This window comes from Choloepus didactylus, chromosome 1 (genome assembly GCF_015220235.1).
Source record: "Choloepus didactylus isolate mChoDid1 chromosome 1, mChoDid1.pri, whole genome shotgun sequence".
In the NCBI taxonomy this organism is placed as follows: Eukaryota; Metazoa; Chordata; class Mammalia; order Pilosa; family Megalonychidae; genus Choloepus; species Choloepus didactylus.
In genome coordinates this window covers 199,014,414-199,039,153 of record NC_051307.1, presented here as the reverse complement: position 1 = coordinate 199,039,153, position 24,740 = coordinate 199,014,414, and the positions used below count along the sequence as shown (strand labels likewise).

At 40.4% G+C, this 24,740-nt stretch overlaps 2 protein-coding genes across 3 annotated transcripts in view; both read left to right on the top strand.

Moving 5' to 3' along the window:
- MYL3 (myosin light chain 3) overlaps positions 1-17,460 on the top strand; it is a 36,046-nt gene extending 18,586 nt beyond the window's left edge. The window contains exon 7 of the mRNA XM_037828958.1: positions 17,259-17,460. The gene's annotated coding sequence lies outside the window, so the exon portion shown is untranslated. The remainder of the gene's footprint in view (positions 1-17,258) is intronic.
- On the top strand, positions 17,460-23,654 carry LOC119528625 (putative serine protease 42). Of its 2 annotated transcripts, XM_037828946.1 has the most exons (6): positions 17,460-17,594; positions 18,121-18,249; positions 18,551-18,707; positions 19,046-19,308; positions 20,221-20,378; positions 22,661-23,654. In XM_037828946.1, exons 1-6 carry the CDS (start codon positions 17,507-17,509, stop codon positions 22,886-22,888), a joined length of 1,023 nt encoding a protein of 340 aa, XP_037684874.1. In that variant the 5' UTR covers positions 17,460-17,506; the 3' UTR covers positions 22,889-23,654. The 2 variants fall into 2 exon arrangements, with proteins under 2 accessions (XP_037684874.1, XP_037684877.1); XM_037828949.1 differs by lacking the exons at positions 20,221-20,378; positions 22,661-23,654 and adding an exon at positions 18,708-18,774 and having other exon boundaries at positions 18,551-18,618; positions 19,170-19,205.
- Positions 23,655-24,740: the final 1,086 nt, after the last annotated feature.

Here is a 24,740-nt window from a genome sequence, read left to right as displayed (position 1 = left end):
TATATCAGATTGTGAGCCATGCTACAGAGACAACTAGAGGATAAGGGGGATCAGGAGGGCAAGGCTAGCAGACAAAGTTTTCAAGAGGATGTCTTGGGAAGGCCTCACTGAGGAAGTGATATTTGAGAACAGACCAAATCTGGCCTGCTTCCTGTTTTTGCACAGACCCACAAGCTAAGAATGGTTTTTTACAGATGAATATTTGCAATGGATTTCATGATAGGGTACACTATTTTTGATGTTATCCCCTCCAAAAAATTCCATTCTTCTCAGTAAACTTGTATTACAGAAAATATGTCTTTAATTATTACTATTTTATTTTCAATTTTATCAGAAATTTTTTTCTCTCTTGTTATATAAGCACCTACATGATATCCTTGATGTTGCCTCTTGGCCTGCAGTCTAAAATACTGACTCTCAGGCCCTTTATAGAAAAAGTTTGCCGACTCCAACATAGACTAAGAAGGTGAGGAAATAAATGATCTAGGATCAGAGTGGACAGCCAGTGCAAAGACCCAGGGGTAGAAGCTAGTGAGACCCATCAAGGAAACCAGAGTGGCTGAAGCCACATGAGCAAGGAGGAGAGCACTAAGAAAGGGGCAGGGGAGCCAGGGCCAGATGGCGTAAGGCCTTGTGCTGATTCTTAGGTATTTAAAAAAAATGTACTTTTTTTCCATTTAATTTTCTCATTTGTTATTGCTGCTGGGTAGAAAGTTATTGATTTTGTATGTTGGTCTTTTCCCCCAGCCACCTTAAGTTATTCTCTTATCAGTTTTACTACTTTTTCAGTTGGTCCTTTTGTCTTGACAAAACGATAGTCATATCTTCTGCAAAGGATGCATTTTGTGTCTTCCTGCCTATATATAATTCAGTTTCTTCCTTTCTTTCCTTCCTTCCCCCTCCCCTCCCCTTCCCTCCTTCTTTTCTCTGCCTTCCCCACTCCTACCTTTCTTTCTCCTTACTCTGCTTTTCCTCCTCCTTCCTCTCCCTCCCTTCCCCTTTCCTCCTCTTCCTCCCTCCCTTTCCTCCCTTTCCTCTCCCTCCCTGCAAAATAAGGCAAAAATCCAATATTGGCAAGAGTCCAACACTGGCCACCTACACAGATGGCTAAATGAGACCCTCTGTCTGAGGGCAGACTTGGCCTGCAGTCTCCCCCACCTCCCACCCCCGCTGCCTCCCCTGACCCAATCTGGCTCCTCACAAGACCCTCCACCTCCCACGCTCACTGAATGTAACCACCAGCCACTCCGGAGGACCCTGTGGCTACACCATGGGGCGCCATGTATCATGTCAGGCCCATGACATACAGATCTTTGATTTCCCAAAGGAGAGAGAAGATGGAGGGAGGAGGATGGTTTGAAGACATTTCAAACTGAAGGGGAAGTGGGGCTGGAGAAGACCAGGAGGAGCACAGGTAGGGACAGAGTGGGACAAGGGGTTTGGCCCTGGCTTTCCTTTGAGGCTTTACAACAATGGATGATCCAGTTGGCCTAGCAGTGCCTTGAGTGAAAAAACAGAGCAAAGTGCACAGTGTGTGGAGAAACTCATCTGTTCCTCAGGACAGAGCTGGCCAGAAGCCTGGAACTGCCTTAGGGAAGGCAGTGACACTGTGATCCAGGCTGGGCTAGGCTGCCAAGGCCCACCGGTGCAGGGTGGGTCCTCCCCAGGCTTCCCTCAGGACTGCATATCACCCCCTATCCAATCCATGAAGCATCCTGCTGATCCTGCCTCCCTAGAGTCTGCTCCTCCTCTCACCTAGACCATTTGAAAACATCCTCTTTAGCCCTTACTGTTCCTGCTTATTCTCACAAAGCACCCAGTGTCATCTTTTTAAAAAAACTTTTTGTTGTCATAATATATATATGTAATATAAATTTTCCCATTTTAACCACTTTCAAGTATACAATTCAGTAATATTAATTACATTCACAATGTTGTGCCACCATCACCACCATCCATTACCAAAGCCATTTCATTAAGCCAAACAGAAACGCTGCACTCACTAAGCATTAGCTCTTCATTCCCATCAATCAGCCTATCCCTACTAACCTGTACTCTACTTTCTGTCCCTATGAATTTGCATATTCTAAGTATTTCCTATAAGTGAAATCATACAATAGTTTTCCTTTTGTGTCAGGCTCATTTCACTCAACATGAAGTCTTCAAGTTTCATGTTGTAGCATGTATCAGAATATACATACTGTTATATATACCATATATATATATATAGTTTATCCATTCATCCATTGATGGACACTTGTGTTGCTTTCATTTTTTGGCTATTGTTAATAATGCTTTATGAAAATAACTGCTTTCCACAGCAGTTGTACCATTTTATATCCCCACTAGCAGTGTATGGGAGTTCCTATTTCTCCACATTCTTGCCAACACTTGCTATTTTCCGTTTTTTTCTTCAAAAAGTAATAGCCATTTTAGTGGGTATTAAGTAGTATCTTGTGTTTTAATTTACATTTCCCTAATGGCTAATGATGTTGAGCATCTTTTCACGTGTTTATTGACCATTTGTATATCTTCTTTGGAAAATGCCTATTCAAATCCTATGCCCATTTTTAAATTGGGTTGTTTGTCTTTTTGTTGTTGTGTTGTAGGAGTTCTTTATAATTTCTGGTTTCCAAATATTTTCTCCCATTCTGTATGTTGTCTTTTCACTTTCTTCATAACGTCCTTTGATGCACGAGAATTTTTAATTTTGATGAAATCCAATTTATCTATTATTTCTTTGGTGCTTTTTTTTTGGTGTAAAGTCAAAGGATACACATTCTCCTATGTTTTCTTCTAAAAGTTTTATGTGTTTAGCCCTTATATTTAGGTTATTAATACATTTTTTAGTTAATTTTTATATATGGTGCGATGTAGAGGGTCTATTTTCATTCTTTTGCATGTGGATATCCAGTTTTCCCAGCAGCATTTGTTGAAGAGACTATTCTTTCCCCATTGAGTGGATTTGACACTCTTGTCAAAAATCAATTAACAATATATATGTGGGTTAATTTCTGAATTCTTAGCTCTCTTCCATTGGTCTACATGTCTATTCTTGTGCCATCTAACAACATTAAGTCTTCTAATCCATGAACATGGGATGTCTTTTTGCTTATTTAGATCTTCTTTGATTTCTTTCTGCAATGTTTTGTAATTTTCCATGTACAAGTCCTTTATGTCCCTGGCTAAATATTTTCCCTATTTCATTATTTTAGTTGCTATTGTAAATGGAATTGTTTCCTTGGTTTCCTTTTGGGTTTTTGTTGTTCATTGCTGATGTGTAGAAACACCACCAACATTTTGCGTGTTGATCTTGTTCCCTGCCACTTGGCTAAGTTCATTTTAATAGCTCTAGTAGCTTCTTTGTATATTTTTCAGTTATATACATAATCATGTCATCTGTGAATAGGGATAGTTTTACTCCTTCCTTTCTTTTTTGAAAACCTTTTATTTCTTTTTCTTGCCTAATTATTTTGGCTAGCACTTCCAGTACAATGTTGAATAGCAGTGGTGAAAGTGGGCATTCTTCTCTTGTTCCTGATCTTAGAGGGAAAGCTTTCAGTCATTCACTACTGAGTATGATGTTAGCTGTGGGTTTTTTCATACATGCCCTTTATCACATTGAGGAAGTTTCCTTCTATTCTTTGTTTTCTAAATATTTTTATCAAGAAGGAGTACTGGATTTTGCAAAAGCCCTTTTCTATGTCAATTGGAATTAGCATGTATTTTTTTTCCTTCATCCTGTTAATGTGGTGTATTACATTGATTGATTTTTGCATGTTGACCCACCCTTGTATTCCTGGGATAAATCCCACTTTGCCATGGTGTATATTCTTTTTAATGTGCTACTGGATTCAGTTTGCTAGTACTTCATTGTGAAATTTTCCATCCATGTTCAAGGAGCTATTGGTCTGTAATTTTCTTTTCTTGTGATATCTTTATCTGGCTTTAGTATTAGGGTGATGCTGGCCTCATAGAATGAGTTAGGGTGTGTTTCCTTCTCTTCAAAATTTTGGAAGAATTTGAACAGAAATGCTGTTAATTGTTCTTGAAATGTTTGGAAAAATTCACTGGTGAAGTCATTTGGTCCTGGACTTTTCTTTGTTGGGAGGTTTTTGAATACTGATTCAATCTCTTTACTTTTTATAGGTCTGTTGAGGTTTTCTATTTCTTCTTGGTCATTTTAGGTAATTTGTATGCTTCTAGTAATGTTAAGTTATCTGATTTTTTTTTTTTTTGCATACAATTGCTCACAGTATCTTCTTGTAATGCTTTCTATTCTGTGCTGTTGGTAGTAATGTCCCCACTTGCATTTTAGTTATTTATATCATATCTCTTTTTTTCATTTATCTGCTATCTAAAAGCTTGTCAATGTTATTGTGTTGATCTCTCTATTGTTTTTCTACTCTCTATTTTATTTACCTCTGCTCTAATCTTTATTATTTCTTTCCTTCTACTCACTTTGGATCTAGTTTTCTCTTCTTTTTTTAGTTCCATCAGGTTACTGATTGAAATCTTTCTTATTTTTTAATGCAAGCATTTACAGACTAAAAATTCCCCTCCAAGCACTGTTATTTCTGCATCCCATAAGTTTTGGTATGCTGTGCTTTCATTTTCATTCATCTCAAGGTATTTCCTAATTTTCCATATGATTTCTTCTCAGACTCATTGATTGGTTATGAGTGTATTGTTTAATTTCCACATTTTTGTGAATTTTCCAGTTCTTCTGTTATGGAATTCTAGTTTCATTCCATTGTAGTCAGAGAAGATACTTTGGATGATTTCAGTCGTTAAAAATTTACTGAAACTTGTTTTGTGACCTAACACAGATCAATCCTAGAGAATGATCCAGATGCATTTGAGAAGAATGTGTATTCTGCTGTTGTTGGGTGAAGTGTTCTATATGTATCTGTTAGGTCCAGTTGGTTTATTGTTTTGTTCAAGTCCTCTATTTCCTTATTGATCTTCTGTATATTGAAAATGGTGTCTTCAGTTCTCCTACTATTAATATAGAACTATTTCTTCTTCAGATCTGTCAATGTTTGCTTCATGTACTTTGGGACTCTGTTGTTAGATTGCATGTCTATATATAATTGATATATCTTCTTGATGAATTGACCCTTTTATCAATATATGGTGTCATTCTTTGTCCCTTGTAACAGTTTTTGACTTAAAGTCTGTTTTCCCTAATGTTAGTATAGCCACCCCAGCTCTCTTTAGGTTACTATTTGTATGGATTATTTCTTCAATTCCTTTCACTTTCAACCTATTTGTTCTTTAATAAGGTGAATCTCTTTAAAGCACATATTGGCTATTGCTTTATTTTTAGTCCATTCTGCCATTCTCTGCCCTTTTTTAAAAAACTTTTTATTTTTACATACTTTCAAACATACAGGACAGTAGCAAAAATAATACAAACCCCATACAGAGAATTCCAACACAGCCCATCCCACCCTTACCCCCTTATACCCAGATCCACCAATTTTAACATTTTGCCATCTTTGCCATATCATTCTATTTCTCATCTATTTTCTGATAATTTGAGAGTAGGTTTCATTCATCATACTCCTTGAACTTATAATACTTCCATGTACATTTCCTACAAGAAAAAGGATATTCACTTATGTAAACATGTTAAGTGCATTTATCAAATCCAAGAAATTTAGCTTACATTCTATATTCCAATTTTTTCTTATCTCCCAATAATGTCCTTTTGAGCCTTTTCTCCTCCATTCTAGATCTCATCCAGTATCATGTATTGCATTTAATGGTCATTAGCTCTTTAGTTCTTTTTTTTTTAACTGTGGAAACATACAACATAAATCTTCTCATCCCAACCCCTCCCAAGCTTATCCTTCAGTGGGATTAATCACATTCACAGCGTTGCAGTGCCCTCACCATCACTGGTTATCATAACTTTCCCTTCATCCCAAACAGAGACCCTACACTTATTTTGTTCTCCCCCTCTATTGCCCCTGCCTCCCACCTCTGGAAACTCGCACTCTACTTTCTGTCTCTGTGAATTTGCACATTCCCTGATATGTTCTTTGTGGGAAACATGGAGCTTAAATTTATCATCCTAAGCCTTTTGTTTTGATACCAACTTAATGCTTCAACAGCACACATAAACTATTGTGTCTATACCCCTCCATCCACCACCTTTATGTAGTTCTTGTCACCAATTATATATTTATATATTATGAGTCCCAAATCATTGATTTATCAGGATGTTTTATATATTTGCCTTTTAGATCATATAGGAAGTAAAAAGAGTTACAAATAAAAAATATAATATAACTGATATTTATATTTATGCAGGTCATTATCTTTACCAGAGATATTTATTTCTGCACGTGGTTTCGGTCAATTGTCTAGTGCCCTTTCCTTTCAACCTGCACAACTTTCTTTAGCATTTGTGGTAGGACCAGTCTAGTGGTGATGAAGTCCATCAGCTTTTCTGAGAATATCTTAATTCTTCCCTCATTTTTGAAAGACGGTTTTGCCAGATATAGAATTCTTAATGGCATTTTTTTTTTTTTTTTTGCTTTCAGCACATAAAATGTTATCCCACTGCCTTTTTGTATGGTTTCAGATGAGAAATTGGTAATCAGCTTATTGAGATCCCTTGTATTTGTCATGTAGCTTCTCTCCTGGAGCTTTCAGAATTCTCTTTTAATCTTTGGCATTTAAAAGTTTAATTATAACATGGTGCGGTGTGAGTCTATTGGCATTTATTCTGTTCGGAGTTCACTGAACATCTTGGATGTATACATTCATGTTTTTCCTTTAAATTTGGTAAATTTTCAGCCATTATTTCTTTAAATTTTCTCTCTACCCCTTCCTTCTCCTGCTGAACACCTGTCTTCACTCTTGTTTTTCTGCTTCTTCCCCACCATGTGTCAGCGGTGCTCGTGGCCCTGGCCCCTTTATCCGGTCTGTCGCAGACCCACTGCAGCCTGGCCGACTCTGGTGCCCGCTCAGCTGTCCCGGTCCTCACCCCGTGCTGCTGCCTCTCACACCTGGCTCTCCACAGACCCGTGCACTGGGACAGGGCACATATCAATCCATACATTTACTTTTAAAGTAATTACTGTTAATGCAGGACTTAATTCTGCCAGCTTTGAAATTTGTTTTTTGTGTGTCCTATACCTCTTCTGTTCTTCAATCATTACATTACTGCCTATTTTTGTATTTAGTTGATCTTTTGCAGTGAACCATTTAGAATCCCTTTCATTTCCTTCTCCAAATGTTTTTTCAGCTATTTTCTTTTTATTTACCAAGAGGGCTGTTCTAGTTTGCTAATACTGCTGGAATGCAAAACACAGAGATGAATTGGCTTTTATAAAAGGGGGTTTATTTGGTTACACAGTTACAGTCTTAAGGCCATAAAGTGTCCAAGGTAACACATCAACAATCGGGTACCTTCACTGGAGGATGGCCAATGGTGTCCGGAAAACCTCTGTTAGCTGGGAAGGCACGTGACTGGTGTCTGCTCCAAAGTTCTGGTTTGAAAATTGCTTTCTTCCAGGACTTTCCTCTCTAGGCTGCAGTTCCTCAAAAATGTTACTCTTAGTTGTACTTGGGGTATTTGTCCTCTCTTAGCTTCTCCAGAGCAAAGGTTTGCTTTCAATGGCCGTCTTCAAACTGTCTCTCATCTACAGCTCCTGTGCTTTCTTCCAAGTGTCCCTCTTGGCTGTAGCTCCTCTTCAAAATGTCACTCACAGCTGCACTGAGTTCCTTCTGTTTCTCAGCTCATTTATATGACTCCACTGATCAAGGCCCACCCTGAATGGGTGGGGCCATGCCTCCATGGAAATATCTCATCAGAGTTATCACCTACAGTTGGGTGGGGTGCATTTCCATGCAAACAACCTAATCCAAATGTTCCAACTTAATCCCCACTAATATGTCTACCCCACAAGATTGCATAAAAAAATATGGCTTTTTCTGGGGGACATAATATATTCAAACCAGCACAGGGGCTTAAATTTAACATCCTAAGTCTTTAACAGTCTTATTTGATTTGATACAAACTTAACTTCAACAGCATATACAAACTATGTCCCCATACCCCTCTGTCCCCCCACCTTTATGTTCTTGTTACAAATTAGATCTTTATACATTGTGTGCCCAAAATTATGGATTTATCATTACTTTTTATACATTTTCATTTTAGACCCTGAAGAAGTAAAAAGTGGATTTACTAACAAAAGTACAACAGTACTGGCATTTATATTTATCTGTATATTTACCTTTACTAGAAATCTTTATTTCTTTGTATGGCTTTGAACTATGTCTAATCCTTTCCTTTCCATCTGAAGAATTTCCTCTAGCATTTCTTGTAGGGCAGATTCCAGTTGTGATGAACTCCCTCAGCTTTTGTTTATCTGGGAATGTCTTAATATCACCCTCAATTTGAAGGGCAGTTTTGCCAGATACAGAATTCAGCACTTTAAATATGTTATCTCACTGCCTGTTTGTCTCCATGTTTTCTGATGAGAAATTGGTACTTAATTTTATTGAGGTTCCCTTATACATGTTGTATAACTTCTCTCTTGGAGTTCTCAGGATTCTCTCTTTTTCTCTGGCATTCAACAGTTTGATTACATTGTGTCTTGAGTTTATCCTCTTTGGCATTTGTTGAACTTCATGGATATGTATACTCTTGTCTTTCATTAAATCTGGGAAGTTTTCAGCCATTACTTATTTAAATATTCTTTTTGCTCCTTTCTCTCTCTCTTCTTCTGAGACACCGATAATGCATTTCTTGGTGCACTTAATGATGTGCCATAGATTCTTAGGCTCTGTTTACTTTCATTCATTCCTTTTCCTTTCTTCTTCTTTACTAGACATTTCAATTTTTCTGTTTTCAAGTTTACTGATTCTTTCATATGCCAGCTACAGTAATTTTTTTCAGCCCTCTAGGGACATTCACTTGATGTCATGCTATTGAGAAAAGTGAATTAATGACTTCTTCTATGGTTTGTGCTTTAGCTATGTTATTTAGAGCATAGACATTCATAAAGAAGACTTTATCTTCATTATGATTTACACCCTTTATAATTATACCCTTTATAATTATAAAATGCCCATTTCTTGTCTCTTTAAAAACCTTTTGTCCTAAATTCCACCTTGTCTGTTATCAAGACTGCAACCTCTGATTTCTTTTTATTTGTATTTATAGGTATATCTTTGACAATCTTCCTTTCATATATTTTTTATTATGACAGATGCTGTTGGTTTTAGTTCTGCCACCCTTTTATGTTACACTTTTTCTTTCTTTAGTTTAAAATAACTGTACTATATGTTTGATGTGTGTGTGTGTCTGTTTCCTGAAATTTGGAAGATGTCTATATTTTTTATCAGTGGTGTCCTCCTTAATTATACCTTTATAAATATCTTTAATTCTCTGTTTCTTTACCATATCTGTTTATGCCATAATTTAAAAATGAGAAGAGTATATTTTCTCTTTCTCCTTTTTTCTTCTCTCCACCATATAATCAATTTTCATTGATTCTATTATTTAAGCGTTGACATTTGTACTTCTAAATGTACTGAGACATCTGCTGGGTTCTAGCATTGTGGTTAAATAGCTAGTTAAATGGCAGAGTCAGTATTTTCACTGAGGTATGACTAACTCTAGTACTCGAAGCTCTTAACCAGTTTGTTATACCATGATGCATTTTTTTAAAGGCCATTTTATTGCGATATAGTCACATACCACACAATTCATCCAAAATGTACAAATCATGACTTTTAATCTATTCATAGAATTGTGAATTCATCACCACAATCAATTTTAGAACATTTTCATTACTCCAAAGAGAAAATCCCATACTTCTTAGTAGTTGCCCTCAATCCCTCTATCCTCTGGCTCTATATAATACTAATCTATTTCTGTCAGAGCAAACACTTTTTTCCATCTCTGTAAACTTATTTATATTTACATTTTATTGAAATGGAGTCAAATAATACATAGTACTTTGTGTCTTGTTTCTTTCACTTACATAATGCTGTAGTTTTTTTTGCAACTGATGGAGGAATATTCATGTATTACTATTTGTTACAGTCCATTGTTTGCTTTAAGTGTATTTTTACGTTGTACCACCCTATTATTAACACCTTGTAATAGTATTATACATTTGTTCTAAGTCATAGAAGAACAGTCTTCTATTTGTACTATTGACCATACTCATCATCCACAAGAGGGTTCACAATGTTATACAGTCCCGTGTTTCGTCCTCTAGCTTTCCTTCTATTGACATACATGACCCTAAACTTTCCCTTTCAACCACAATCACACCTACATATCATTGTTGTTAATTGCATTCACTATAATGTGCTACCATCACTTCTATCCATTTCCAAAGACTTACAATCAACCTTATGACACATTCTGCACAAATTAAGCATCAGCTCCCCATTCTCTGCCCTCATTCTATCTCCTGGTGACCTATGTTCCAGATATTGAGTCTACGAGTTTGCTCATTATATTTAGTTCGTTATCAGTGAGGTCATACAATATTTATCCTTTTGTGTCTGACATATTTCACTCAACAAAATGTCCTCAAGATTCAATCATGATGTAGTTTTTTTTTCAGCTTTATTATTTTTTATTCTTCTGCATTGTTTAGCTTTGTTCAAAAAGAGATTATTCTGCTACTGGATGAACCTTCATGGCGGGCTTCATGAATTCTCTACTCTAATGCAATAACAGTCTCAAATCAGGAATTTGTATGGCCAGAGGTTCTAAATCTGTCATTGGGAGCAGGAGGTAAGTCAAAAAATCTTTTAATACTTGAAGAGAGTTACAGTGTTCTCCTTTTAAAAAACACAATCACAAATTTACAGAATTATTGCAAGTACAGAATTATTGCAAGTACAGAATTATTGCAAGTAAAGAGAACTTTTTTTACTGTACCATTTGAGAGCAAATTGTCAACCTAATTCCCTACCATCCCTAAATACTTCAGTCTGTATTTCCTACACAAAAGGATACTCTCCTATATAACTACAATGCAACCACCAAATTCAGGAAATTAGCACTGAAACTTATTCCCATCTATTGCTCTGGGCCTATTCAAGCTTCCCCAATTATTTCAATGTTGTCTTTTTTAGCAAAATGGTCCAGTTCAAAATGATGCTTCATGTCTTTTTAGTCTTCAAGTTTGGAGTAATTCCTCAATCTTTCCTTGACTTTCATGACTTTGACACTTTTGAAGATTACAGTTATTTTGTTGTGTCCTTCAATTTGAGTTTCCTGGTGTTTCTTTTGATTAAGTTTGAGATGTGAACTTTGGCAGAAATATCAGTGAAGTGATGCTGTGATCTTGTTGCATCCTATCAAATGGTATAGGCTTTCAACTTGTCCAATAATTGATGATATTCATTTGAGTACTTGATTGATTGCCCTTTGTGATTAATAAGCATTTGGTTGAGAAGTACTTTGAGACTATGCAAATATCCCATTCAGCAAATTTTCAATATATTTATATTTGGATTGACTCATGTTTTCCTATTTCATTCAGTGGATTATAGCTCATTACTACTGTTATTTATTTTAATGTTCAATCTGTCCCCAATTTGGCAAGTAGAAGCACATTCAAGCTGACATCTCTGTTTTTTTTGACTTGTGCCCATCATTTTTTGAGCATTTCCTTGCTCAAAATGAGCATGAGATGAGCATGTTCCGGGTTCATCTTGTACTTTCCTTGCCCTAGTTTTGGAATCAGCATTTCCCTAAGAAGCCCTGGTTTCCGTTAGCAGAGAAAGTTTATTTAGAAGCAAGACCTGGGTGCTAGATGTGTTCATTGGTATTGGGGTGTCACTGTTCCCAGGTCCTCTCAATGAACAGACTCAGAGAATATATGCAAGTACGCAAACATTTATATCTACATTTTTCCTCTCTCTTTCTCTCTCTCTCCCTACCTACCTACCTATATATCAATTAAAAACATGAGTTCACACGTCTCCAATTCTAATCCAAAATCATGGCATTTATTCTAGCTTTCTTTTTCCAAATTTATAACTCCCTACTCTGGCAACGAAAAACTGGGCTCCAATGATTCTTTTTTTAAATTCAGTTTTATTGAGATATATTCACATATCATACAATCATCCACAGTGTACAATCAGTTGTTCACAGTACCAGCAAATAGTTGTGCACTCATCACCACAATCAATTTTCAAACATTTTCACTGCTTCAAAAAAAAAATTAAAATAAGAATAAAAATAAAGTATTAAAGAATACCCTAAACATTCTATCCCCCCATCCCACCCTATTTTTCATTTAATTTTTGTCCCCATTTTTCTATTCATCTGTCCATATATTGGATAAAAGGAGTGTGAACCACAAGGTTTTCACAATCACAAAGTCATACCGTGTAAGCTACATAGTTATACAATTATCTTCAAGAATCAAGGTTGCTGGGTTGCAGTTCAACAGTTTCAGGTATTTCCTTCTAGCTATTCCAGTACACTAAAAACTAAAAAGGGATACCTATAGAGCACATAAGAATACCCTCCAGAGTGACCTCTCAATTCCATTTGAAGTCTCTCAGCCACTGAAACTATTTTGTTTTATTTTTCTTCCTCCTTTTGGTTTAGAAGATTTTTCAATCCCACAATGCCAGGTCCAGGCTCATCTCCAGGAGTCATGTTCCACGTAGAGGAGAGGGCAGTGAGTTTACCTGCTGAGTGTGGTTGGAGAGAGAGGCCACAACTGAGCAACAAAAGAGGTTCTCTTAGGCACAATTATAAGTAGGCTTAGCCTCTCCCTTGCAGTAACAGGCTTCATAAGGGCAAGCCCCAAGATAGAAGGCTTGGCCTACCAAATTGGAGTCCTCAGTGCTTGCAAGCACATCAGTAATAACCCAGGTGGGGGAATTTAATATTTCTTCATTTTCCCCAGTTCCTCAGGGGGACCCTGCAAATACATTTTTATTCTCTGCCAAATTACTTTGGGATGTATATGATGCAGTTTTAACTACTGGCAAAACACTATGCAAATAAGTATAGACTTCCTAATATACAAACTTGCATGATAAAGAAGAAAGATATCAGATGACATAGGGAATGTTTATTGAGAATCTTGCCCTCAATCTGTCTTTTTAAAATATTTAAAAATGAGTATTTCAAGCATACACAAAGATACAGAAATTGAAATAATGTCAATTACTCATATTTGAACATTTTATATTTTACTGTTATCTCTGTTAACTCTTTCTGCATAACAAACCACCCCAAAATCTAGTGGCTTAAAACAATAACAAGTTTTATTTGCTCACAGATCTGTAGTTTGGTCAGGGATCAGTGGGAAGATCTTATCTTTGTACCACTTGACAACAGCTGTGGCATCTCAAAGGCTGGACCTAGAATCATATGAAAGCTGTTACTCACATGTCTGATGGTTGATGTTGGATGCTGACTTGGACCTTACTGGGGCTTGCTTGGAACATCCACATATGGCCTTTCTACATGGCTTCCTCACAGGGGGAGCATCTAGTATAGAGAAAGCTGTGTGGAAACTACATCATCTTTTATGATCTAACCTTGGGAGTTATGCATTGTCACTTCCACTGCATTCTATTAGAAGAAGGTCATTAAGTCCTGCCCATATTCAAGTGGAGGGAAATTCGATTTCAGCTTGTGATGGAAGGAGTGTCAAAATTTTGTAAACATAATATTTAAACCACCATTGCCATATGTACTTCAAATCTTCTGTCAAAAGAAATGAAATATTATAGTTGTAACTGACTGCAATATTTATAGCTCTCTGACTCCCTTTCTTTCTTTTCTTAGAAGGAACCACTATTCTGAAGTTGATTGCATACTTTGTATTCAAGGTTTTATGCTTTCATTACTGATATATGTACATATATGTGATATTAAGTGTGTTTTGCATATTTTATATTTTTCATAAGTTGTACCATGCTCTTCATATGTTCTCCTTTGCATGCTTTTCCTATTTGACATTATGTTTTCAAGATTTATCCATGTTGATAGATGTAACCTTAGTTCATAACTTTTAACTGTTGTGTAACATATTACTATATGACTCTACCACAATTATTTTTATCTTTTCTTCTGTTGGTGGCCAATTGGGTTGTAACAGTTTGTTGCTATTGCAAACAGTGCAGTGATCAACATCTCCATTGGTGTACTTGGTACACGTGCAAGAGTTTCTCTAGGGTACATTTCTGAGGTAAAATTGTTGGGTCTTCAGGTATTGCACTTCATCTTTCCTAGATATTACCAAATTCCTCTCTAAAGCGGTTGAGCTAATTGACCATTCACTCAGTCATTAATGAAAATTCCCCATTTCTTCACATCCTCTATAACATTTGAAATGCCAGACTTTAAAATTTTGCCAATCTAATGGGAATGAAATGCTATCTCACTGTTTTAATTTGTATTTCTCTGATAACTACTGAGTTTGGGAATTTGTGATATTTATTTTCTGTAAACAGAGAAGTTGATGACAACTAATGTTGATACATCACAAGTAATGTCAAGCTGCTTTATACATTTCCCAGGCTGTCAAAAGTTAAAACAAAAGCAAAATCTCTATTCCCACAGAATTTTGCAATGGATATATTTCAGAACTCAGAATATAATTTCAGAATTATCTTTTGGACCTCAAGGCAAATGCAGAGGAAATTTCCATCTTTCAAAATCCATTTAACTATCAGTTGAAGATCTTCCACCTAAACTTCAATGGAAGTGATTAACCTGCAATGTAATGACATGCTAAAAAGTAAATGTCAGGAGAAGAGTCTAATACAAGTTTATAAATGTCTTCAAATGAAGAATATGCTCAATTAAAGCCATATGTTCATGGATTAATAGTATTTGGAAGCACTGCTCTGCATGAAAAGACATTCTTAAAGCTGAAATACATAAAATATCATTATAGATTAACATTAACAGATGAATATTTGCAATCGATTTTGATAATAGAGAACACTAACTTTGAACTCCAATTAAGTGAAAAGTTATCCCACCGAAAGGAATGCCATTCTTCTCATTAGCAGACAGACCTGTATTACAAAATATTGTATTCAGTTTAGTATTATTACTACATTTTGAATTTTATAAAAAAATTTTTGTGGAAAAATTCTTTTTGTTTCATAAAAACCCATGTAATATCCTTACTATTGCCTCATGATCTGCAAATCCTAAAATATTTAGGATCTGGCCATTTACAGAAAAAGTTTGTTGACATCTGAATTAGAACCTTCAAATACATTTGTCACAGTGTATTAGATTGCCTGTGTGATGGCTCCAGAATCTGTGTCAGTTTTGAGTTTGGTTCTGTTAATTGGTTTGCCTCTTGACAGTAGTTTGTTTATATATTTTTTTTGTGTGTGTATGTGTCTCGTAAATTTTGCTTGAAAGATGATCATCTTGTGTAAAACAGTAGAAACTTGGTAAATACTGTTTATGCCTTTTCTTTAGGGGGAGCATTGAGACAATCATGCCAAGTTTTGTTTTTGCTGTGATTGCTCTCTATAAACAGGCTTCAAATACTTCTAGTGCTATTTATTTATTTAGGCTTAGAATGGTGGCTGGTTTGCCAGATATTTTTTTTTTCTCAGAATCTGCTCCAATCTCAGCCATCAGTCTTCCCTTTATGCCTGTGCCTCAGAGAAGATGCCTCTCCATGATTTTCCCTTCCTCCATCAGTAGACTGATGTTACCTGTTCTTGTAAACTTGCCAGCCTCACAGGGTGGGGAGGTGGAACTTGCTTTGTTGTTCTGGTTAAGCCTCATTCTTAGGCAAGTGATGTGTTACTGTCTCTTAGGGGTGGGGCCTTCTCAGTAATCTTACCCTTCTCCCAGCATGAGAGATTTATAAAGGTTTGGCCAAGATGGTTTGGCCCCTAAGTAGGTGGTTATTTTATGTTCCTTTTCCCCAGCTGTGTACTGTAGGTGATAGAGTTTTTGTCCTTTCCAATGGCATAAGTCTTGCCTTTACCACAATAGTTTTTGCTTATCTTCCCCAGGCCTGTACTATGAGTGAGACTTTCTCATTTCTTGTCCTGCTCCCAGTCTTTCTCATGAGTACCTAAAGGCGGTTTGTGGGAAAAGGGCCTGTGAGTGGGTACAAATTTGCCTTGAGTCTGAAGCTCCTGAAGTCCTATAGTTTTAAATTAGTCTACACTCTGCCTTTTGCAGTTCATGAAAAGATAAGAGGCAGCTGAAACCAACATTATTGTGGAAATGAAGAATAATTGGATTGTGGAGAGGGCTGGTTATTTATTACTTCACTGAAGATTTTAAAGAAAGAGAATGGCAATCTTGAGTTTTAGCTTTTTGGATGAAAATCTTCTATGATTTCCCCAAAATAAATTCATATCCCTGTTACTGTAAGGTTGATGTAGTTGAAAATTAAATATAGTATTGATCTTCTAAGTTGCTGAATTACAGCACAGGTTGAATTAGCAGCCTCATTAAAGCCCTGTATAAAAGTTATGGCTTTGGAAAAGAGTGAGACTCTGAAAAGTGGCACACTTGGATAGATTTAGGACACCCTGACACATAGCCAGACTGAATCTACTTTGTTAATAAAAGCACTGCTTCCTCCTATTTGATAAGGCTGGTTCTCTTTATCTTAGAGACACTGTAATAATTTGATCTGAAGAAGTTACATCACAAGGGCATGCCAATTCTCTATCTGTACTGTCCCAATCAGTCTTTACTGCCTTAACTCAGATCCCAGCATGCTATAGCAAGGCAGGGCACAAAGTGTAACCCAGGAGAAGGCTTCCCTGCAAAAAGAATAGCAAGATTTTGTTAATTTACTTTGGAAGGAGCTTGGTGAATAAACATAGGATTGGATTCTAAGAGCTGTTGACTGGGGAGGACTGGACCCAAAATATATCAGAGTACACTTACCAGAAATACTGGATTCAGTTTGCTGGATCAGGAGGTGAGAATGATCCTGTTTCCCTGGCTGTTTTAAACCTGAACTCAGAGGTGGCCCACACTAAATGAAGTTGATATGCCACAAATTCCTTGGTTTAATGTACAGAAAGGAATGCAAAGAATTAGAGAATATTGGAGTTCATTTGTGATGTGTGACCTGCTCACCCATTCCTCTGACCTCCAAGAGGCCCTTAGACAATACTCCCTTCGCCAAACTCTGAAAAATGAGTTGGTGTTGGGAGCACAGCATCTTTAAATACACAATGGTTGTCCTCTTTCCATCAGGGGAGTACCACAATTCAAAAAAAAATTTTTTTTCTGACTTCTACAGGGATGATGAAGCTCAGAGAGACAGAGGCCAAGTGGAAGCATACAGGCTACAAAGACAAAAATAGAGCTACCTGAATAGACATCAGAGACACAGAGCTAAGAAGAAAAGTATGACCTGAAGGTAGACATCTTGATGGTGGCCAACATTTTAAGGAGTTCCTACGACTGAAATAGAAAAGCGGTCTACTCTTTTGCCTAAATCTACGTAATCTGTAAAGTTCCCCCCACCCCAAAATCGGAGTGTGGTGAATGAAGTCCGGACTGGAAGAACCATTGTGGAGAATTAAAGCTCCTCAACCAATTCCCAGGCCGCCCATCCTCACCAGCTCCAGACCAGGTAACTCACCAGGAGAAGGGACATCGGGAAGCCCCACCTTTAAGTGCCGACTCGAAATTGGGAGGTCCCTATCAGGGACAGTTTCCTCGGAAGTCGCCTAACCTCGCGGTCCTGGGCAGGGTTCTGGCTTGACACAGTCTGGAGTGAGGACCCGAGGGAAACCGAGAGCGCGTGACCGTTCCCACTCGGGCAAAGGACCTCGCAGCTCCAGGATCTCCCCTCCTGCGGGTCCGACCACCCGGCAGGCCAGCCCGGGCCCGGGACCCCCGCGGAAAACCCCCTCCGTTTCCCGCCAGAACCGAGGGCAGGGGCAGGAGCCGCCGCGAGGGGGCGCCACCACAAGGGCTGAGGCCGCCGGCGGTGCCCATGGCGTTCCCGGGCGGTCCCCGCAGTGGCGGCGGCGGCGGCTCCCTGGCTCTCCTGCTCCGGCTGCTGCTCTTTCAGCCGCCTATCAGCGAGGCCCGGGCGGGCGGGTCGGAGGCTGCGGGCGGGTCGGCGCCGCTCTCAGCCCCTCCTCTCGCCTCAGGCGGCCGCGTTGGCGGGGAGCCCGGAGCCAGCGGGCGGAAGCTGCCCCCTGCAAGGGCTCCGCGAACCTCTGCAGCCCCCGAGTCCGGGAGGGTCACGGAGTCCCCCTATTCGGCGTCCTTGGCCCCAGGTGACTAACTGCATGAGAAGCCCGGGGGTCAGGTTTGAGGCTTGTCAGAGCGGGACCCTGTGCTACCTGGGAGACTGGGGGCACCAGGCCCGGCCCCCCGGGGATCTGATTGGAGGTCTTAGGGGGCCACGATTCTGCCTTGAGAAGTCAGCGGGTACATGGCCTGGGGGGGGGTGGGTAGCACTGCCCCAGAGCCTAAGAGGACATAGGGGCACGTGGTGCTTCCCAGGGAAGTCCCACCCTCAGGAAGGACAGGGCCGCTTTCTTTTAGCATTGTTTTCCTACCCTACCCTCACCACAGAGTGTGGCCAAGTGGATTTGAAAATCCTGGGAGGACAGGACGCGGAGGAAGGGAAGTGGCCCTGGCAGGTGAGCCTGAGGGTCAGAAGCATCCACGTATGCGGCGGCTCCCTCATCACAGCCGAGTGGGTGCTGACAGCCGCCCACTGCATTTACAGGTGAGGGGTGGCAAGTGGAGAGCTGCGAGTTCGGAGCCTGTCTTGTCCTCCTCAAACGCCGGCCAAGGTCTGTTGCTCTGGCAAATCGGCGAAAACGAAACAAAAGCACTCACAGGAAAAATGGGAGAGGTTTTGCATTGGCACTTGCTATCAGGAATTTATTTAAGGGGGGAGGGCAATCAAACCCATTTTGAAATGAGGGTCTCAGTAGAGAGATCGGGTGGTAGAGAGAGGAGTGGGGGAGGCTGGGCCGGGTTAGGAAGCATCTGAAATGTATGGAATAGGCACAAGGGGTGCTTCCCAGGATCTCTATGAGGAGCATGTCCTCTCTCCCACAGCCGTTACCATTACAGTGTCAAGATGGGAGACCGGAGTATCTATAGACTATACAACACAAGTGTAGTGATCCCTATTCAAAAGATTGTTCTCCACCCTCTGTTCTCAAACATTGAAACCTTAAAGAATGACCTCGCCCTTCTCCGGCTCCTCTACCCTGTGAATTTCACCTCAAAGATCCGGCCTGTCTGCATCCCTGAGGAGACTTTCAAGGTGGAAGCTGGGACCAGTTGCTGGGTGTCCGGATGGGGCCTACTGACTTCAGGTAGTGAGACTGGGAGGCAAGAAGCCACCTGGGGGCAGAGGGGAGGCAGCCCTGTGCCCTGGAATAGGCATGAAGCCTCAAGGGAAAGAGACAGGTGGTAAGGAGGGAGCAGGTTAACATCAGTCAGTGTTATGCTTCCCTGGTTCCCTTGGGAGACTGCAGAAATTGTGTTGCAGTTTTTGGTTGCAACACATTTGTCAGCAGCCAGTTAAGAAAGGCACCTGTCCTGGTCATGGGAGCTGCTCAGCCAGGATAGGAAGAATACATGGGTGAGGTCTCCTTCTGCAGATTTGTGAAGGACTGTGCCTGGCTGGTTTAGTTTGAGGGTAATTTTAGGTTCTTTGGTGACAGAACCAAATGCTATGGGGTCATCTTCATGGCAGATTTCAGCTCAGGGGGGTGAAAAGCTGTCTGCCAATCAGAGCTGCCCCTCACTGGAAATCTTTGCCTTGGTGAGTGGGGAGCTTCCTGTCCCTGGATGTGTAGACAGAACCAGAGGACCCATATTGGTGAGGCTATAGGGCATCCTACTCTGGGGAGAGGCTGGATTTAGAACTTTGGGGATGCAGCCTGTCCTACAATCTGTGATCTTGCTGTGAAAAGTGAAGATGCTTTACCAATGCACAGGACACCCTGTCCTTATTATTACTGATACTCAAACTGAGAGACACCTGGCTGTCATTGCTCAGGCTGGTAAATCCTTGCTCTCCCTCTTGTGATCTGTTCTTCTTTCTCCTGTCTTGGTTTTGCTTCTTACTTCCTCCGTTCTCCATGTCAACTGGTCTTATTTCTTTCTATGTCAAATGAGGAGAGTACCCACAGCCCTGTCTTCTTCCTGGGGGATTCTGGGTGCTTGAGGGTTTCTTCTCCACTTGTGTAGATCCATGCATTGCCTATTTCCTTTGCCTGCAGCTGGTGTTTGGTCACCTATTCTCCAGGAGCTTGAACTAAGCATCATCTGCCATGAAAGATGTAATCAGTTAATGCAGAAGGCCATGTCAACTTCTAAAAATGTAGTACTGGAAGGGATGGTATGTGGTTATCAAGATCAAGGAAGAGATACTTGTCAGGTCAGTTCATGGGCCCCTGCTGCTTCTGTATTTTGGTTTTTCCATCAGTGTTTTATTCCCAGGTAGAATGGCTTGAGTTATTTGCCTGCCTCTCCATTTGCCCCTTAGGTTGAGTTAAGGAGATGGTGGGGAGAAGTGCCCCATGGCTCTCTTGAGCTGGCCTGGCCTGTTCCTTCAAAGGGGACCAGTCTTTTCTGCTTGAGGGTGCTGCTGAGGGCATGGGGAATTTGGGGGTGGGTAACCCTAATAATATAATTGTTGTTATCAGTTCCATTAATTGAGTTTCTACTTTGTGGCACTCACTGTGCCAGTGTGAACCTTCACTCACATTACCTCAGTTAACTTACATCACAACCCAGCAACATAGACATGTTACCTGTTATACAGAGTGGAAAGTGGGGTCCAAGGACATTAGCTCAAGGTCTCCCTGCGAGTGCCTGGATGCCACCTGGGCCCATGCTCCACCCTCTGCAACAAGTTGCCTTCCTGAGAAGGGACATTTGAGCGAGGCCCCAGAGGATGAGTGTTTTGAGTTTTTGGAAACAGAACAGCATTTCAGGGAGAGGGAACAACATGGGCAGTGACTTAGAGGTCTGTGGGAGCCTGTCACATTTAGGGAACGTTCTACACATCTGGAGCAATGAGGTAGCAAATGTGGCCAGAGTAGTGGGTTAGACTCGGAGGATGTTTGGCCTTGGAATGCTGGGCCAAGTTTCTACACTTCTATCCAGGCAGGACTGGGGGATTGGGCACAGTCAGATTTGCTTTTTAGATAAATGACTCTCTGGGCCGTGTGGTGAATAGAATGTAGGCTAGGAGCTTGTTTTCATCAATAGGCAAAAGATACTGAGTCCCAAGCAGGGCCTGGGGCAGTGAGGTGGGTGAAGGAGGAGGGTTTCAGGTTGAATCTTCAGTTCTTTGACTGACAGCAAGTGGGGGTGGGGAAGAAGACCCTGAGTTTCTGACTGAGGTGGTCGGTGGTGGGGCACACAGGAGTTCTGCTTGAATTGGGGAGTGTGTGGGATACCTGAGGGCGGAGCCTAAAGGTGGAAGGCACTGGCTATCTGAGCTGGTAGTTGTGAAGAAACTTCAGGGCAGATGTAGGGATTTAGGGTACCACCATGCACAGGTGATGAGTATTTAGAGTATATAACAACCTTTGTGGTCTGAGAAAACGACCAGTCAGAATAGATGCAAGCCTTAGCCACATGTTACCCCTTTAATTCCTGTGGGTAGGTTTGGGGTGAAAGTCATAGGAAGGGGCACTGGGAAAATAGGTGGTTCTTAAGGTTTCTTAACAGTAGCCATTACTGGATAGATATGAGAGAATTTCAAAATTTTACCAGACAGTACTATTTTTTTTTTATGAATATTTTTTTTTCTTCTCTTCATTTTATTGAGATATATTCACATACCACGCAGTCATACAAAACAAATCGTTCTTTCGATTGTTTACAGTACCATTACATAGTGGTACATTCATCACCCAAATCAATCCCTGACACCTTCATTAGCACACACACAAAAATAACAAGAATAATAATTAGAGTGAAAAAGAGCAATTGAAGTAAAAAAGAACACTGGGTACCTTTGTCTGATTGTTTCCTTCCCCTATTTTTCTACTCATCCATCCATAAACTAGATAAAGTGGAGTGTGGTCCTTATGGCTTTCCCAATCCCATTGTCACCCCTCATAAGCTACATTTTTATACAACTGTCTTCGAGATTCATGGGTTCTGGGTTGTAGTTTGATAGTTTCAGGTATCCACCACCAGCTACCCCAATTCTTTAGAACATAAAAAGGGTTGTCTAAAGTGTGCGTAAGAGTGCCCACCAGAGTGACCTCTCGGCTCCTTTTGGAATCTCTCTGCCACTGAAGCTTATTTCATTTCCTTTCACATCCCCCTTTTGGTCAAGAAGATGTTCTCCGTCCCACGATGCCAGGTCTACATTCCTCCCCGGGAGTCATATTCCACGTTGCCAGGGAGATTCACTCCCCTGGGTCAGACAGTACTATTATACTGAGGCCAACTGGCTTTTTATCCCCAGGTCTATGTCCCTGAGCACTTGGGAAGTTGTAGTTCTCAGAGGATACTAAAGTTTTCCCATTAACTTTTCAATTCCCAGATCTTAAATTCACAGAATAATAAGCCTGGCAAAGTCTTTGGGGAACCTGGGGAAGCCCCCTGCATGCCTTTCTCCCAGTACCTTTAAGTGCAATTGGCCTGTTCTGATGGGGATCCTTTTCTATTCCTCTGGTTTGTTTCTTTCGTTTTCTCCAGGGAGATTCTGGGAGCCCCATGGTCTGTGAATTTAACAAGACATGGATTCAGGTGGGGATTGTGAGCTGGGGCTATGGCTGTGGTCATCAAGATGTACCTGGAGTTTATGTAGAAGTTGGCTTCTACAAGAACTGGCTGATCGAAGTGCTGAATCAGGCTATCTCTTTGTATCCAGTGGTGTTCCACAACCTGCTTCTGCTTCTGGTACTGCCCTGGGCTTTCTGGTGACCCCATGGCCACCCTGCCCACTCCCCTCCTGGTTCTGATTCTCGCATCAAACCTCTCCTCCAACCTCTTGTTCTTTCTCACTGCCCTTTCCTCAAATTCTGGTTGGGATCACTGATCCTGTGGAGATCCATACAACAGAGCATGGCAGCAAGCCTGGAGCCTGGGACGTGTCCTGGCCCAGAGCGCCTGTCACCCGCCTCAGTCACAATAAAGCCTTGGCTGTGCTCCCTGAGGCTTCACTGTGTTCTGCCTGCCAGGAAGGAGAGGGGTGAATGATCCCAGCTAGAGGGCCAACTGACTTGACTGGTGGAACTTGATGATTCGTCGACATTTTGGAGAACATCTACCAAAAAAGAGAGAGTGAAGAAGGTGTTGCCATGTCTCTGCTGAGGTTTCCGTGTTGGACTCAGCTGTCTGGGACTGGGAGAAGTTCCCTTGCAGCCTCTGTGAATAGACAGCCTCTGCCCATAGACTCTCCTGAGGCAAACCAGTCTTGGAACCCCCTTCCTCAGTGCCCCAGTGGCCACATCCAGAGACACCCAGTTGTGTTGAGGCATTATGGAGTCCTGAGATTTAAGGTGTCAACTGAATAAATACTTGAGAGTTGCCTGTGTGTTCTGAAGCTCTGCTCAACTGGGATGTGGGTTGCATATAACATACTCTATATTCTAGTTTCTTGCTCTATGAATTTGCTTATTCTAATTATTTCATAACAGTGAGATAACACAATATTTGTCCTTTAGCTCTTTGAACGTATTTAAGACAGTTGAGTTAACTTCTTTGACTAATAGTTCCAATGTATGAGCTTCCTTAAGGATGGTTTTCAGTAAATTATTTTTTTCTGTGGATGGGTCATACTTTCCTGTTTCTTTGTGTGTTTTGTAATTTTTTTTTGAGAACTGGACATTCTGAGTATTATGTTATTGTAATTTGGGAATCTAATTTTCCCTCTCCTCTGGGATTGCTGTTTTTGTTTTTTTTCTTCTTGGGGGCTGGAGATGTTAGTTTATGACTTTCCACACTATTTTTGCTCCCAAATGAGGTAAAGAAAGTGGAAAAAAAGAAAGAAAAAGTAGAGGTACTGTCTCTTTATGATTCCTGTGCCGCCTCTGCAGGTACGGGGTTGAAACAATGGCTGCCTTCCATCCTGCACCCTCTCCCCACCCATGACCAAAAGCAGTTAATAAAAGTGGTGATCGGCAATCAGACCAGACACCCTCTGTTTTTTGGAGGACAGGGTCCTTATTGCCTGCCCTGGCCCCAGCAAGCAGGTCCCTGCCAAATGTTTGTAATGGTAGCCACTACAAAGAAGGTGAAATTCGCTGATTTTGACTGCAATTTAGCAGCTTTTTCATCCAGCTCTTCCCTGGATGCTGCAAGCGTTCCTCAAAACTCTAGAGTTTCAAGAGTTGATTCAGACAGTTCCTGCCAGTTCAATAGTTGTTTTGGTGGAGGGACTAATTCCTGGAGCTTCCTACTTTGCCATCTTCCCATAAGTCTCTCTCCCGTATTATTCTTTCTTTCTTTTATTTATTATTATTATTTTTTAATTAAATTCAGTTCTACCGAAATACACCTATACACCACACAGTCATCCATGGTGCACAACCAGCTGCTCACAGCACCATCACATAGTCATGCATTCACCACCACAATCCACCCCTGAACATCTTCCCCACATCAGAAAGAACCAGAACAAGAATAAAAAACAAAAGTTAAAAAGGAACACCGAAATCATCCCCCATCCCACCCCATCCCCCATCTAGTGTTTGTCCCCATCTTTCCACCCATCCATCCACTCTTGTGTTATTCTTAATGCATTTCTATAATATTATTTTCTTCATTGAAGTAT

Bases quoted from the DNA above. Each gene is read 5' to 3' on its own strand.
- LOC119528625 (XM_037828946.1), top strand. From the start codon at position 17,507: ATGAAGTCCGGACTGGAAGAACCATTGTGGAGAATTAAAGCTCCTCAA. The intron at 17,595-18,120 runs GTAACTCACCAG...CTCTCGCCTCAG, and splicing joins CCTCACCAGCTCCAGACCAG to GCGGCCGCGTTGGCGGGGAG. The intron at 18,708-19,045 runs GTGAGGGGTGGC...TCTCTCCCACAG, and splicing joins GCCGCCCACTGCATTTACAG to CCGTTACCATTACAGTGTCA.